The sequence below is a fragment of the Urocitellus parryii genome, chromosome 7, assembly GCF_045843805.1.
Source record: "Urocitellus parryii isolate mUroPar1 chromosome 7, mUroPar1.hap1, whole genome shotgun sequence".
NCBI classification, from domain to species: domain Eukaryota; kingdom Metazoa; phylum Chordata; class Mammalia; order Rodentia; family Sciuridae; genus Urocitellus; species Urocitellus parryii.
In genome coordinates, this window is record NC_135537.1 from 39,245,974 (window position 1) to 39,261,202 (window position 15,229).

Sequence of the window (15,229 nt, forward strand, 5' to 3'; positions counted from 1 at the left end):
AAGAAAATAGCAAACCTTGTTCACCTGGCTTCAAGAGAAATGCACGGGGAGGCACTGAACACAGGCCAAGAAATACCACCTGAAATATAGGGGCTGACAAGGTTTTGACAATTCCTCAATGACAGATACTCACCCAAACACCCAGCACTGCGTTCCTACGCGCTTGCACTGTGTGTCCGTGAGGTAAGCATAGTACTGTCTGAAAGAACAAAGTTGGAATTCATTGAGAGCTTCTGGAAATTCCTAATTAAAATCATTTTGACAGTGAATGTAAAGAAGGTCCCACACCTTACCCCCGTGCTCCACCTGCTTGGTCTAGTTCTTTCTGCCTGGCTAGAACACATTCTTACAGGAGACTGAGAATTCAGAGGAGGGGAGCAGAGTTTAAGAACCATCCTGCTGGCCATGGTGGTCTTGACTCAGCAAGATTTCCTTGGCCCTGAGCCAGAGCAGCCCAAGCAGCCACTTGAGCCTCCCTCTGTGGAGGTGATTCCAGAGGGTCAGCTCCATGGTTCATTTGTCACCTCCTCTGGCACTCCTAGGACAAAGGTTGCTTTGATAACCTTTTGATATTTTGATGATAATCGAGCAAGAAACATTCACATTTTGGGCTCTCAGAAACTTATGGGATCCCAGCTGCATCTGTCACTGAATGCCAGTGACTTTCAATACTGCTGATGAGATCAGAAAAAGGAATTGAAATACTCAGAGCAGCATGGTAACACAACTAGAATATGAGCCACTAATGACATTTTAAATTTGCCAGTTGCCATGTTAAAAAGAGTAAAGAGGACAGATAAAATTCATTTAAATTATGTCACTGAAACCAATATATAAACTGATATTAAAATATTATAATGAGGTGTTTTATATTGCTTTTGTATTAACTCTGAAATCTGGTGTGTAGTTTATGTACGTGGCACAATTCACTGGGGAATTTCTAGCCACATTTCTAGTGCTCAACAGGCACACGTGTTGAGTGGCTGGCTGTCAAATAGCACAGTGCGGCTTGGATTCTCCTAAGTATCCCCAAATCATCCACCCCTTCAGAGGTAGCATCTGAACCACAAGCTCATAATCTTTTTGGGGTAACACGCTTTTGAAGATTTGATGAAAGCTTCATAATAAGTGCACATAAACATGCACATAACCTTCTGCATTACACTGTGGGCTAATGCCTCTTTACCCCAAAGACCCAAGGGAAGGATCCTTGTCATGAAGAATGCAGATTATCTTCTTACTTGACACGTTTTCATTACCTAATTTCCATTTTGGGGTTCAGCTGATTGTTCTGATTGTACCCTTATATTGCACCTTATGTTATCAAATAAAATAATGTTCACTCAGTATCTTCTCAGAGCATATTTGTGTGACAGTTTAATCAAAAAGGAAGAAAATGGTGTATATGATTTATCCTGAATCTGTAAGCTCTCTTTCCTGTGAGGGTCTGGCATTTGCTAAATAGGTTCTGGGTTAAAATTCATTAGACATTGTTCAAGGAACTCATCAAAGCATTTAGTTCCATGAGAACTACCTTAAACAGAAAGTGGCTCATTTTTAGGCAAAAAAAGAACTATATAGAAATTCATAGGATCTGGCAAAAAATTAGAGGGAACTCTTAACAAGTTCAAAGCATTGAATTTTTAGATTCTAGATTTTCTTATAGAATATTTAACAATACTGAGATTTCATAGTAACACAGTTGCAACTTGCTATTTTGTTAAGAGATTTCCATCCCCTCTTATTGACTTTGCTGATTGTTCCAAATTTTATATAATAATTGCTCTAAATCTTTCCTGAAAAGAATTGAGAAGCCTCAAATTAAATTACATTTAAATGAGGAAGGAAGACTCCAAACCATCCAGGGAAAACAACATCTATGAGATAAGGGCTTCAATAGCCACTGGCCTATAAGGTTTCCAAGGGCTGCTGGCTTACCAACTGTCACTTTGCTATCTGTTTCGTTAACAAAAGAGAGAGAGATGGAATTTTTGGTTTTAATTATACAAGACTCAGAAGTGTCTTATTTGGTTTGTTAGGTCCAGGATTTTTTTTTTTTTTTTTTTTAAGATAATGAAGAGGTACTGGCTGGGGGTCTCTTTGACCAAAGTGAAAATCTATTCTTCTTGGCAAGTAAACCCCTCTACTTATGTGGTTTACCCATACATAAAAACGATAAACTAAGCAATTCTACACTTTCTGCTATGCTGGTTTTTTTTTTTTTTTTTTTTTGGTGCTGAGGATTGAATCCAGGACCTTCTGCATGTTAGGCAAGCACTCTACCAACTGAGCTATATCCTAGCCCTCTGGATCTTTTAACTGCTTAATTTATAGCTGTATCTCTGGAAGATCTTTGGTGCTGCTACTGATCAAGGCCTATACTCCATATTGGTTACAAAACCCAAATGCCATTTCTAAGTAGGAAAAATAAAACAAAAATGAAAATGTTTTGCTTTGAACTTTGCTGAGTCAGCATCAGGAAAGAACAGTCTCTGAATAATACCTCTCTTTCCAGGGCCCTACATGAAGGCAGGAGAATAACAGCATGCCCACAGCTGTCCTGGATGACGATAAAAAGCCCATTTTCCAAAAGGAATTTAGTTTAACAGAGCCTAAAAAAGCTAATAAAGTCTCATTATAAAAATAATGTCATTTCTGACTTCTATCATAAAAAATTTTATACTTTCCATTAATTTCATTTTAAGAAACCCGTCACTACTACCAATTTTTGAAAAATAGGTCATGAAAGGATAAAAGAAGAGTATCAGTGAAAGATAGTAAAGGGATTTAAAAATAATGAATAGAACTACTAGTGTGGCATGGATTATTCACTATTTTTTTTTTGTTTTTTTTTTTTTAAATCCCCAATAACATGCTGAGATTTGAGAACAAAACATTTTCTTCATATTCTGGATTCTGGATGTGTAAGTCATCTGAACAGTATTTTCATGGGGAATCTGCTAGTTGGTGTGACTTCCCTGATGCCAGACAGGAGAACTTAAAGCAGGTTAATGTCCTCAAATGACAGTCGGGCTAAACACAATTACCTCACTGTGGGAGCCGTGATGCAGCCGATGAAGAGAATTCTACACCAACTTAATGGATGGCTGGCTTGGAACACAAAGATGTGCTTCAAGAAAAAGGTATTCAACTCAGTCAGCTGAAAAAAAGGAGGTGAGATTTGTCACCCTGGTATGTCATGCTAAGTTATAAGCATATATTCCTTAAACAGACATTCTACAGATAAAAATAAGTGGTATATTCAAAGCATTTTCAGAAAATGTGTGGGGTCTCCCTGGGGTTGCTGTTCAAACCAGAAACCACCAGGACAACAGGACCACTGACCAACTGGGGGCCTGAGGGTGGGGGTGGGGCACATGAGGGCTCAAGGCAATAGCTCTTTGTCGTGTTTCCTACTTTGCATGGTTGTCACTTGGTTCATGTGTGTGACCTATTGGAACAGTAGGAGAAAAATGCTTTAAACACAGCAGAAAACATGATACAGGTGTGTGGAATACTTGCATGGCCTTACAGAAACCAGGCCAAGTCTAAAGCAAGTCCAGCTGTAGATAAGAAAGCTTGTACGGAGAGACAACTGTGTGCTCAGGGAGCACATGCCTGGGATGGGGGAAATCCTTGACCACAGGGTGTGGCAGGTCGTCCAAGTTTCACCCGGGGCAGGGGTACTTTTCCTAGGGTCAGCATCTTAGTGCAGTGCACCATGATGAGCGCTTGGCAGCAGCTCAGAAGATTGTGGCTGAGATGTGGTTATTCTCCTTCCAGAGCTGAGTTCCAGATCTCAAACAAAGGGCAGAGACCACAGAAAGGTCACTGTGCTTTGTGGTCACATCATATGGACTGGCAGGTGCTTTTCAATTACATAAAACACATGCTGTTTTCCCATAGCACTGACTTTGAGGATATAAACTAAAAATAGCATAATAAATCACATCATATATGGGGAACTGATGGTAACACAGGGCTCACAGCCCTGGGGAAGGTGTGCCCCATGGAATGCTGCCAGGGTACTCCATTCTAGAACTACACTCTCTCTCTCTCTCCCTCACAAATCCAATCGCCCTTTTTTAAATTCAACCTTCTGTTACATTTTCCCTGATAAAGCAAAGCTTAATCCCTATGCATCTTACAGTCACATTTTTTATAGAGGTATCCCTCCGTATCCATGGGGGATTGGTTCTGGACACCCATGAATATGGAAACCTGCTATTTAACATATAAGGTATGCTCATCCTCCCATATACTTTAAATCATCTCTAGGTTACTTAAAATAACTCATACAGTGTAAATGCAATATAAATCATTATTGTTTAGGGAACAGTGACAAGAAAAAACTTCTGTACATGTTCAGTATAAACATGTTTTTTTTCCCAAATATTTTCCCTCTGCAGTTGGTTGGATCTACAGATGCGGAACCTACGAATACGGAGGGCTCTCTATATTGACTTCTCCAAACCATGGTGGTTATTAAACCATTCATTATACTTCTGTGCACATAAACTCCATATATTGAGATGGGCACTGCTATTTCCTAGGTATGAAGAAGGAAGATTGCCTTAAAAGTGATTCTACAATAGTTTCTTTTCATTGGGAGTATGTTGTGCTTATATGTCCAAAATATAATTTCTGCTGATGCTGAAAGGTCTTTCAGGCAAAAGCATTCCCTTGATGAGTCTCCAAAAGTTGAGAAACCACCTAGGGACAGGAGGCTCAATAAAGAGGCTATCCCTAGAAATCAGAGATGTCTGAGAATCCTTTGTCAAGATCTCTGGTTATCTGGATTACTTCCATTATATTAATAACAATGCACTGGGAACAATAGTTTCTCACCACTGGGGACATTACTCTGGAAGACTTACCATTAAAAGAGCCCCCACAGGCAGCAGAAAGCTAATTCAGCTCCCTACACATTGTCCAAAGTGGGAACAACCAAGGAACAATTTTGAATATCACTCATGAATTAGGGATGTGAGAAGAGCCTTCTCATTTGTTCCTTTGATACTGAAAATTATCGTATTCTAAAAAGCAATCTGATACCTAATTCATTGGGTGATGGATGCCAAATGTGACCTTTTTCAGGGAATTAATCTGTTTCAAAGACTTTAAAATGTCTTCAGAACCAAGCAAGACTTTAGAAATGACGACATCATGCTGGTTAATTATTCTACATGCTAGCTGCGAACATCATCTTTTTTAAATTTTCTAGCTCATATGCAATGTAAATTAATATCACTTCTAAATTCCTAGAAGGTTAATCTTTGTTCCCTAGTTACGGGCATCTAAAAAAAAATACCTGCCAGATGATCATGAAAAGGTATATTCCAGCCACTCTCTGAAAAGAAGATTTGGGGTCAAACCATCTGACGTAGGTCCAGCTAGCAGGGGTGAACTGCAGCACAGCTCGTTTGATCTTCCCGGTGGTGGTATGGATGTCCCTGTAAAAAGAGAAAATTCAAGTGAAAATTCAAAGAGGAAAGAAAAGGGGGCGGGGCAGGGAGAGGACAAACACCAAGAGAAAAACTGCATTGATGATTTTATAGCAAATGCCAGAATTGAAAGACTCCTTTCTACTTGAATAGCCTCAGACAAAGGTCTGTCTGTTCACAGGTGGGGCAGGTGACCAAAGCACACTGGATGGGGAATTTCAGCAATGACAGGAAGGGCATGGCACGGCAACTGTGGCTGTGGTCAGGGTACTGTGGAGTTAGGAGAGGTCTTAATTCATAAAGTGTGACCAAAGAAGCAAAGAGTTGTTAAAGACAATAATCTGGAACCAGCCCAGGGAGAACTGGGATGCTGGCAAGGACACCATTCCTGCCACCGTTTTGTCTCCCTGGGGTATGTTTTGATACAATGACATATATGACTCTCATAGTCTTGAGACCGCCCACATCATTTCTTTACCCTATTTCTTCTCAAGAGATGTGAACTGTTTGGGTTGTTGAACAGGGTACTTAACGTTTCTTAGTTTTAACTCTAGAAGTCATTCAATTAAAAGTTGCACAGGCCCACGATAAAAATAGTCCCCACATTTTACAAATAAGAACATTTAGGCTGCCAGAGAGAGATAGAGAAGCTGGCTGATGTAAGTTGACCTTATAAACATCAGAATGATGTAGATTCCAGACTAGTACAGGAGAGCCAAAATCCAAGGCAAATATCATCTAATGCCTGGAAGAGAACCTTTAGTTCAACAAATATTGACATCAAGGACCTTTCTGACTCAGACACTGTGCTAAGTGCAAAAGGCACAAGTATCAACAACTCAGGTCTTTTTTCCTGGGGGGAAGGGGACAGGGGAAAGTGGAGGACACCAAGTCTGTCCCTTTACCCATCCACTTATCATCAAGGTCATACTGGGAAAAATATCACAGCATAAGGTTCGCAGCACAAAAGCAACAAAAACAGAGACTGCCTCCAAACTAACAAGAACTGTGGAGGATGTATATTTTAAAAAGGGTGAGAGTGCATGGAAAAACCTAAAAGAAAGGACAGAGATACTGCAGAATCCAGAAGCAGAATATTTAATGTAGTGAAGAGGTTCATTCAATTTAAATTAACCTACATTCATTTATACATTAAATGTTTTATAAGAAAACTCTGAATTTTCTTTTTTTTAATAGTTGGATTTATAAATTTTGGCTTCTTGGCAAAATAATTCTAGAGTTGAATTTGAAGCATAAATGTATAAAAACAGGAAAGCCAGGTGGCTGTGTTTAAAGAATCTGTCTGATACAAATCCAGACTCCACTGTTTCTAGCTGTGTGTCCTTTAGCAAATCACTAAATACCAGCCACAGTATCGCCCCCTCTAAAATGAAGAGAATAACAGTGACTACCCTGATGGAAGGCTCAGCAGAGACACTGCTTATACAGTTTGCCTACAGCAACATCTAGCCCAGCAACTATGTTGTCACATTATTTACTGCCTTCCAACCTTAAAATGTCCAGTCAAAATCAGTGGCCAAAGAGAGAACGATTACTAAAAGAGACAGGAAAACTGGTTAGTCCAAGGCTAAAACATGAAATAAATATGAAATGAGATTTTGTAATGAGATTTTGTAAATTCCTTATAATAAGAAAAAGACAACCATTAAGAAACTAGAAGAAAATAAGGGTTAACATTACATGAACAAAAAGATGAAAAAATTTTTTGACATTAAATAAAAAATCCATGATACACTAGATCATAAAGGGGATAACAAAATGGAAAATAAAGTCACAGTTACAACACAGTGTTAATATCCTTCAACCATAAGAAGCACCAATAAAAGAGAAAACAAAAAAACCTGGAAATCCATTATCCTACAATTTTATGGGGGGCAAAATTGGCATAGGTTTAAAATAAATTTGAAGAAAACAGTGAATATATGTGTGTGTGTTTGTGTGTATATAATATACACATACACAATAGGTGACAGTATGAATTGATTCATATAAGAAAATCAGAGATACACACAAAAATATGCCTAAGAATGTTCACTCTTGCCTTTATGAAAGCAAAAACCTTGAAACAACTAAGGGACTAGGAAAGGGAACTGGCTAATACTTTATGATTATTCTGTCTGACAGGATATGAAGAATCCCTTTAAAATCATGCTTTGAAGAATACTGAATGATATGAAAATAAACAAAATTCTAAACACAATGAAAACAACTACTTTCCTTATCACCACCACAGTTCTTTCTTCCTCATCAATGGCATGGTGCCTGCCATAAACTGAGAAGCCAGTTGCACTAAGCAGAATAAAGTAAGGGTGGTGGCATGCCCTGCCCTCCCCGGAAGCACAGAAGAGGGGCATACAGCTTAACACTAGAATCAGGGACAGCTTCCGGAAGGGGTGGCAAGTGAGCTGAGTCACCAAAGAAAAGGACACAAGCAGCCTGGACCTAGGGAATATGGGTCAAAGGTACAGAGGAAGGAATGTGTTTTGGCCACAGAGCAATCAGGTGCTGGAGAAGGCATAGAGAAGGGTCCTCCCCTCCCAGCCCATGAGGCACAATTTGTCCTTAAAGATCATGAGAAGTCACCATAGGGTCCCGACCCAATAAACCTGACATTCTGAAGTAGTCCACTCAAGCAATGGTGTGAGCAGGGTTTTCGTCAGGGACAGGGGACCAACTAAGGTAGGGATGGGAATCAGACTACAGGCTGAGGCAGTAGGGATCTGCAGGAAGAGATGGATTTAAGAAGCACTTTGAATCTAGAGGCTGCTAGGACCCTCTAAATACAGAAAGTGAAAAAGAGAAAATTGTAAATGATACCATTTTCTGGACAGATGCTTGAAATCAGGTTTATAATCATTTTGAGTTTTAATTGCTGATATGAAATTTTATTCCTTGGCATCAAGGATGACACTAAACATGACTCCTTGTAAAGCAATTAAACACAGATTACAACACTGTGACTAACATCCAAAAAGAAGGACTCACTTGAAGCTTGCCCAGTGGTAAGTCCTCATCTCTAAAAACCGGCAAACCACCATGCCCAGCCAGATGCCGCCTCCATTGCACAACAGGATGTCCAGAATGACTTGGTCCCACCAGCACTCGGCAAAATTGGGCAGAAGATGCATGAAGAAAAGCTGAGGAACACAAGAGATGAAGGTTGGGAAAAAAGCCAAAACTGGGGTGCCATGCAGAATGATACATTTCCTCTTAACAATGCATCGTTTCAGAAAATGTCATTGCATTTTTTCTTAACAATGAGAAAACCACCATAACCAGTCTGTAATCTGGTTCTTGCTTTTTATATTGCACATGGTTTACAAACAACATTTATCAAATAGCTCTCTTTTTTAAAACATTGGGCTTTAAAAGACACAATGGCACCTCTTTAAAAATAGATTACCAATGAATTACCTTGGCTGATGACAACACAACGAGGATCTGAGAAGGGAAGAAGACAGTTTTCATATCTGACAACAAAGTGCTGGTACAGTTCTCAAAATTAGCAGCTTTAGAATTCAAGCTGTGAATTTCAGAAATATTCCATAGGTGTATAGATAAATCAGAGGGAAAAATTACAAATGCTAAAAGATGAGATCTCGACGACATAATGCAGGGAACTGACAGCTCTCCAGACCATCCCACACTGACCAACTCCCAGTGATGACAGTCCTTTTTAGGCACCCATCATGTGCACAGTGGCGAGACAAAGTAAGCCACAGCATCTGCTCTCAGGGGAGGGGTGAGATGTGCATCCAGATTTCCAGACCACAAAGGGAGGTAGACTGAGGTAAGTGTTATAAAGCTGATGTGAATGGAACGCAGTGGGAACACGGCAGATCCACTCTGACTGAGGGCAACTGGGGAAGCCTTCTGGAAGGGAGACATATTGGAGTCACAACATCAGTACATGAATGACTGATTTCAAGAGGTGCAGATGGAGATGGAGATGGTCCAGATGGGGTGAGTAGTAAAGGGTGTTCAAAAGGTGAACAAAAGTCTCCTTAGAAACCGTTTCATTTAAAATAAAGGGTGGATTAGCTGTGCCCAGAGCAGCATGCCCTGCTGTGTGAAGGCCCAACCTAAGAAGGAAGGTGAAATCACAAAGCCCAGGCCAGAGAGTCTCTGGAAAGACACTCCATGCCATCGCAAACCTCTGGAGTAATAGAATAAATAGTGCAAAGTTAAAAGTTTCCACAGAGTATTTTGTAAGCGACAAACAATATACAGACATGAGAAGTTTTTCTTTTTCTTTTTGATGCATCTGTCACTGAGAAGCTACAAGACAGCCATTACATGTGATGGCTTATCACTGCATTCTTACCCTGGTGGGCTTCACACTACCCCTGAAGTGTATTCCCAGGTTCAAGTGCAAGGTGGAACTTGAACACTGGCCTTTGGATAAGGAAGAGAGAAACGGCAGAAGCTGGCAGCGTGTTTGCTGGAATAAAACTATGCACAGAAGTAATGGTGGAGAACACCTTTAGCATAGGGGCTTTCTGGAAGGTACCAGATTCTGGGGCAAGATGGGCCCCAAGGGGCTGAGTCTGAGGAGCTGGCTGTCACCTTCATTCATTCACTATGGAAATATCATGCACCAGCCATGTGTAAGGCAGAGTCCCTGGGTCTGGGAAGACAGAGACATGAGCCTTGCCCCCTGGAGGCTAAAGACACACCTACCATGTATCTAAATGGAGCACAGATAGTGGAGGAGCAGGGAAATTTTTCTTTAGGAGCTGAGCCCTGGCATCAGGAGACTAGGAGGTGAGGGGACCGAGAGGTGGTGAGGATAAGTGAAGGGCTCTAGTGGGAAAAAGCAAATGACTTTTGAAATGGAGGAGCACAGAGGTTGAGGGAAAGAGAGGCTCACTGGGGCTGGGCTGGGAGGCAGTGGTTAGGTCCCCTCTGGGCCTCTCTGCCTGGCTCAGAAGTCTGGATTCTATTTTAAGAGCAAGGGACAAACAATAAAAAGGTCTTAGGAGGAGGGGTCTTGATCTGGTGGAGGGCTGAAAAGGACTTATTTGGCAATAAGTAGTGCGAAGACGAGCACTTCAGACAAGAGACATGGTCGATCAGACAGGAGCGGGAGCAGAGGGATGAGAAGACTCCTTTGGACTGTAGAAATGTTTAAGAAAGAGTCACAGGACCTGAGCACCATAGGACATTGGGGAGCAGGAAAGAAAGATAGAAGTCAAGAGAGCTAGTGAGAGGGGAAAAGGGAGCTGGTAAACCCTGGTGCCTTACACAAAGCCGGGCAGTTGGGTTAGGAAGATGACTGCATTCTGAGGCAAAGACGGGAACATGGTTATGGAATGTATCCTGGCTCAACCAAGGAAGTGAGGCTCAGAACTCCGGATCCTTCTCCATACAATGGGAGTGGATAGATAGCCACTGCCTTTCCCTGTCCATCCTGAGGATTCACGGTGACATATAAGGTGTTGGGCACAGTCATGATGATCTGAATTATGTTCCCTGAAAATCTCTACACTGAAGCCCTAAATGCCAACTCTTCAGAAGGTGAATTTATTTGGAAAAGAAGCTGTTGCTCATGTAGTTAAGATGAGGTTGAACTGGACTGGAGTGAGCCCCCCAATCCATTATAACTGGTGTCCTTATAAAAAGAATAAGAAGGCAGGCTTGGAGACACAGGGGAAATGCCACCTGATTAGGAAGACAGGGTGCATCTACAAGTCAAGGAATGTTGAAGATGGAGAGCAAACTGCGAGAGGGTGGGATAGGCCTCAGAAGATTCTCCACAACAGTCCTCAGAAGAAACCAACCCTGCCCATACCTTGACTTCAGACTTCCAAGTCTCCAAAGATGTGAGAGTTACAGTAATAGAAGTCATATCTAACTGGCACACTTCTCTAGGTTGGGATCGGGTCAACGACAGGCATTGAGGAATACACTGTGCACGTGGTCAAATTCTGTTCTCTGGGAATGATGAATAATAATGTAGAATTGAGCAATAATGAATTAGTTACCCCAATTTTACTAATAGTTTTTAAAGAGTATATCTCTTTCATTAATTAAATGAGACAAATAACTCTATTGGAAATTCATTTTTCAGCTATAAAACCCCTTTGGATGCCCTTGACATTTCTGAACACCTTTTTGTCTCAGACTGGAAAACAGCTGAGTGGGTTAACCAACCTGTTTACTTCTAAGCAGATTTCCCTCATTACCATTTATGTGTCTCACTTGGGAATTTCACTTTATTCTTTCGCTTGATTTCATTTGTTTCTCTTTAAGACTGGTGGGATAGAAATACATTTAATTAAGTGAACAAGGTGGCTTTTGTTTAGTTTTTGTTTTTTTAAACAAAGATCTAAAAGAGTCTCATGGGATGGTGTAAACACATTCCACGATGGGGGCTGGAGAATGGATTGACTGCTACCTGACAACCTTTTTCTTCCTACACATAAAGTGTACACAATGTTTCGTCCTGGGAACCCCCACCCCCACTTCTTACCTCAGTTAGCTCCCAGGTAATACTGATAGTCCAGCAGAGACCATAACTTCGGATCAACAAGGCCTTCATGGCCCAACCCCAAAAATGCCCAAATGCAAATATATCAAAATGGCTAACAATCCTCTCCCAGGTAATCACGTGGCAGTTCACAGCATACTCCTGTTGAACATGAAGGGAAACGATCAATGGAACTCCAGAACCTATAGGCTTTCTGGGTTCAGACAGTGAGTAAGAACTGACCCTGACAAATAATGTAGGTGCTGATCCATTAATAGAAAAGTTTTAACAACAAGATTCTTGGGTAAATCAACAAGTCCTAGAGCTTAAATGAGACCTGCTTTACTCTGAATTGCAAATGCTGGGTTAAAATAGGAAGCAAAATAATTTTTCAAAGGCTTAACACATCTTAAAAAAGTAGCATTGCATAGATCACATCATCTGAGGTCAGAGCAACTAAGTTAAAGCCAGTAATGGAAATGGTAATTAAAGGATTCCAATAGATTTAGAAATTTAAAACACATTTCTAAAAAATCACAGATTGAAGAAATCATAATAGAATTTCTTTAAAAAATTGAATACCAATGATAATAAAAAATACTGCATATCAAAACTGAAAGGATATAGTTAGATAGGATTTTGAGGAAAATGTAAAGCCTTAAATGTTTAGAACTAAACTTTAGAAATGGGAAGAGGAATAAACCCCAGCTCAAAACTATCAGATACTATATAATCTAAATATTAAAAAATTCTTATACTTGTAAGAATTTTGGTTTCATCTTAGCATCTTTTTGTTTTGAACATATTATATATTTATGACAACTAAAGGACAATATAACATTTCTTGGGAACCTATTTCATACCCTTTCTTTCCATATTAATCTAATAGAAAATAGTGAAAGCTATTGCCTGTGACTTATTATCAGTCAACTGGAAAAATTCCTATTAACTATTAATAGGGTTTCAATATTAGATATCTCCTGAAGCTCATGTGTGAGACAATGCAAGAAAGTTTAGAGACAAAATGATTGGATTATGAGAGCCTTGACCTAATATTTCCCAGGGATATAAAAATTCAAGGATGCTCAAGTTCCTCATGTAAAATGGTTCAGAATTTGCATGTAATCTACACAGATCTTCTCATATTCTTTAAATCATCTGTAAATTACTACAAGTACCTAAAATGATGTAATGCCATGAAAATAGTTGTTACACTGTGCTGCTTAGGTAATAATGCCAAGAAAAGAACAATAATTTTCTCTGAATACTTCTGATCTGCAGTTGGTTGAATCCATGGATGTTGACCCACAGACACAGAAGGCTGGCTATAGTGCTGCAGGAGCCCCGAGCAGGTATAAGCATGACAATCAGGATGAACAGGCTCTAACTGAGGACAGCCCAGAGCCAGGGCCTGGAAAGAGGCCAAGTGTCTAGGTGTGTGTGTGACTAAAGACAAATTGAGCTTACCTTGCAAACTGTCTCAGGCTGATCTTGGTGACCCCACCCCTCCTCCCTTGCTTGCCCAACATGTAACTAAATACCAAGTCCCATTCATTTCACCTTTTCAACTTTCTTCCCTTGACCTATCTCATTGTTACTAATATTTCTTGCTCAGACTTCTTCAGTAGTTTTCTAAGTTTGTGAAATATTTCAAGTGTATAAAACGTATATATGATAGTATAATAAGTACCTGGGTCCCCACCTCCACACACTTTCACTCACCTCCAACTCAAGATTAGAAAGATGTTTAACTGGTCACCCTATGTCCACCTGTGCTTCCTATAGCCAGTTCTTTATAAATAAAATGATATTGAATATCATAAATCATATCAATCGCATAACTATGTATACTATGTGCATGTAGTAAAGTGCACGTGTGTACATGTGAGCACACCTACGTGTGTGTGTCAGGGAAGTCGGTGGTTGGATAAGACATCCTTCTGAGTCTAGACAGATCTCACTAATGCATACTGCAGCCTTCCAGTCCTGTTCTCCCTTTGGAGGAAATGGTTTCTTTAAAGAAGAAAAGATTCCAAGTCCTCTTTGGAAATTATTTGCCTTCTGGCAGCACAGGATCTTGTCTGCTCCCTCAACCATGCAGAAATCTTGTGGGACAGGTCCTGCCTTGTGGAAGAAGCTTACAATTGTCCAAAGGGCCAGGGGAGGATAGGCCTGCTTAATCTGTGGGTGGGAGTATTAGCAAGCCCACGTGGTCCAGGTCTACAGCCATCTGCTCCACTTAGCATTTACAGGAAAAAAATCAGCTGATATACTGAACTCTTTCTTCTGTCTCCAAACTCAACTACAGGTCAGGGTATTGACTGAACCTCCAAAATATCAGCACAGATCACGTAATTGCTCTGAATGGCATTTAGAATGACATCCAAATTCTAAATTGCAGCCAGTCTGGTCCTGGCAGCCTCCCAGCCTGAGGCACGGCTCTCTACTTCTGGATTCCCACACTCCTCAGCCCCTGACTGACCCAGCTGCCCAGTCAGGGCCTCCACAGGGGCTGTCTTGCTGAGTAATGCCCGTCCTTGTGTCTGGCTACTCCCACTTACCCTTTAGGGGCCAGCTTGAACATTAGTGCTTGGCATGGTCTCCCTGACATCCCTGGCATGACAGGTCACTGCTCTAAGTGTTAATAGCTCCCACTCCTTTTCCTTTACAGTGCTGCAACCTCGTGGGAGCATCGTGCTTCCTGGATCCCATGGTGTGCCCTATTCACACTGTATTATTTTGAGAATCAGGATGCATATTCAATGTATTAAAATGTATGGTTCTTTAGATATAAGGCTTCTTTATTCCCCTTCCAAAAGCCATACCTATAATTTATGGTTCATCTTAGAATAGATGCTGACCTCCTGAACCCATGATTGATCTTAACCTTATCAGGACAGAACAGCAGACATCCTGTGCCCCCTGACACCTATGAGGCGGTCTACCATAAGAACTGGACTGGAGTCTGGAACCCTCCGGGCCTCTACACTCAATTTTTGGTGTGTAGGAAATGCAGGGATCAGGGAGACACACTTGGGATATCCTGGAAATGCAAGTTGCAAAATCCAGATGTGAGAAACTCTGTGAGGTAAACAATTTGGTTTATTCAACAAAATATACCTTAAGGAAAAACAAAATGTGTCAAAGAATCTACTGATCAAAAAGGATTTAAGAGACACATCAAATTCACTGTGTGGACCTTGTCAAGGTCCTACTCGGAACAAATCAGTTGTAAAAGACATTTATATCTGGCAACTGGAAAAATGTGAACCCTGAATACATATATTGACTATGA

General features: G+C 40.6%; 1 protein-coding gene across 1 annotated transcript in view; it reads right to left on the reverse strand.

Moving 5' to 3' along the window:
• Ptdss1 (phosphatidylserine synthase 1) overlaps nucleotides 1–15,229 on the reverse strand; it is a 60,240-nt gene that overhangs the window by 14,864 nt on the left and 30,147 nt on the right. The window contains exons 5-9 of the mRNA XM_026383114.2: nucleotides 11,938–12,096; nucleotides 8,451–8,602; nucleotides 5,312–5,453; nucleotides 3,048–3,160; nucleotides 134–199 (exon numbers count right to left, since the gene is read on the reverse strand). Of these exons, the coding sequence (XP_026238899.1) occupies nucleotides 134–199; nucleotides 3,048–3,160; nucleotides 5,312–5,453; nucleotides 8,451–8,602; nucleotides 11,938–12,096 (632 nt within the window). The remainder of the gene's footprint in view (nucleotides 1–133; nucleotides 200–3,047; nucleotides 3,161–5,311; nucleotides 5,454–8,450; nucleotides 8,603–11,937; nucleotides 12,097–15,229) is intronic.